The 1,482-nt window shown below is 38.0% G+C and overlaps 1 protein-coding gene across 1 annotated transcript; it reads left to right on the forward strand.

Annotated features, from left to right (window-relative positions):
* The first annotated feature begins 313 nt into the window (after nucleotides 1-313).
* LOC138785390 (olfactory receptor 10A7-like) lies at nucleotides 314-1,255 on the forward strand. Its single transcript, XM_069961290.1, has one exon. It carries the CDS (start codon nucleotides 314-316, stop codon nucleotides 1,253-1,255), a length of 942 nt encoding a protein of 313 aa, XP_069817391.1.
* Nucleotides 1,256-1,482: the final 227 nt, after the last annotated feature.

Here is a 1,482-nt window from a genome sequence, read left to right on the forward strand (position 1 = left end):
CTTTTCCGGATCTTGAGGGAATCCTCTGTGTTTACCTGACACTATAAAAGATGACAGCTGGGAAATTCTTACTGTTATCACTATTTGCATGGAAAGACCCAACAATGCTTATCCACCACATTCGCGGAATATACCCCTGACGTCGTGTGAGCATCCACTACAGGAGACCGTTAGTAAGGAGAATACAGATGTTATAGATATTACGTTTAATGTGATACATTTCAGAGCTTTTTGAATACTATAATGGTTACATTTTCTCAACTTATAGGTGAAAAAGTTCTTGGATGTTTAGTCGACATGATCAACATAAATGATGTGTGAGGAGAATCAGACACAAGTTACTCAGATACGGCTCATTGGATTCCGGAGTCTCCACAAATTCAGATATCTTCTATTTATTGTGTTCCTCCTGACTTATCTATTTATACTTGTCGGGAACCTTCTTATTATCCTCTTAGTGTCTATTATTAATCACCTCAAAACCCCAATGTTCTTATTCCTTAAACACTTGTCCATAGCCGACGTCTTACTAACCACCACCATTGTTCCCACAATGTTGGACATAATATTTCTCGACGAGGGACTCTTGTCCTTTTGGGGTTGTATATTACAATTATATTTATTTGGTATAGTTGGATTTATTCAATGTTCTCTCATTGCTCTAATGTCCTATGATCGATGTTTGGCTATTTGTCTTCCATTACGTTATTCCTCATTGATGAGTCCAAATCTTTGCCTCCATCTTGTTGTAGGATCATGGGTTTTAGTCAGTGTGTTAACATCAAGTGAATTTCTTATTGTTATCATCCAGTTTACCTTCTGTGGCTTGAATTCCATTGACCACTTCTTCTGTGACTTTGGTCCCATTGTGGAATTGGCCACTTCAGACACTTCCATTTTGATTTTGCAAGATTTTGTTATGTCCATCTTGACAATATTTTTCCCATTTGCTTTTATCATTATGACCTACATTTGTATTTTTTTCTCCATCCTTAAAATCTCCTCAACCTTCGGTAGAAGAAAAGCCTTCTCCACGTGTAGCTCCCACCTGATCACAGTGTGCGCTTATTATGGGACCCTAATCACAGTCTACATGAAGCCATCTGATCAGAACTCATCTCATGTCAACAAATACAGATCTCTACTGTATGTAGTTGTGACCCCATTAATGAATCCCATCATCTACAGCCTGAGGAACCACGAGATCAAGAGAGCCATGCAAAAAATGATGATTCTTATTTTTCAAAATGGATAAAAAGCATCAAACATAATTTAAAGGCAGAACACTACAGTATATGAAGCTATCATTGGCTTATGATTCCCCTTGCATTATCAATGCATCCATCCTTACTCTTCCTTTAGGCTGGTTCCACACATGGCAGTCTTTTTGGAAAACTGTATCTGCAGTTTTGTAGCCCAAACCAGGAGTGGATCTGGCAGGTAGCAGACGTATAAGTATTTCCTTTATTTTACCTTTTACTT

Source organism: Dendropsophus ebraccatus, chromosome 1, assembly GCF_027789765.1.
Source record: "Dendropsophus ebraccatus isolate aDenEbr1 chromosome 1, aDenEbr1.pat, whole genome shotgun sequence".
Lineage (NCBI taxonomy): Eukaryota > Metazoa > Chordata > Amphibia > Anura > Hylidae > Dendropsophus > Dendropsophus ebraccatus.

Bases quoted from the DNA above. Each gene is read 5' to 3' on its own strand.
- LOC138785390 (XM_069961290.1), top strand. From the start codon at position 314: ATGTGTGAGGAGAATCAGACACAAGTTACTCAGATACGGCTCATTGGA.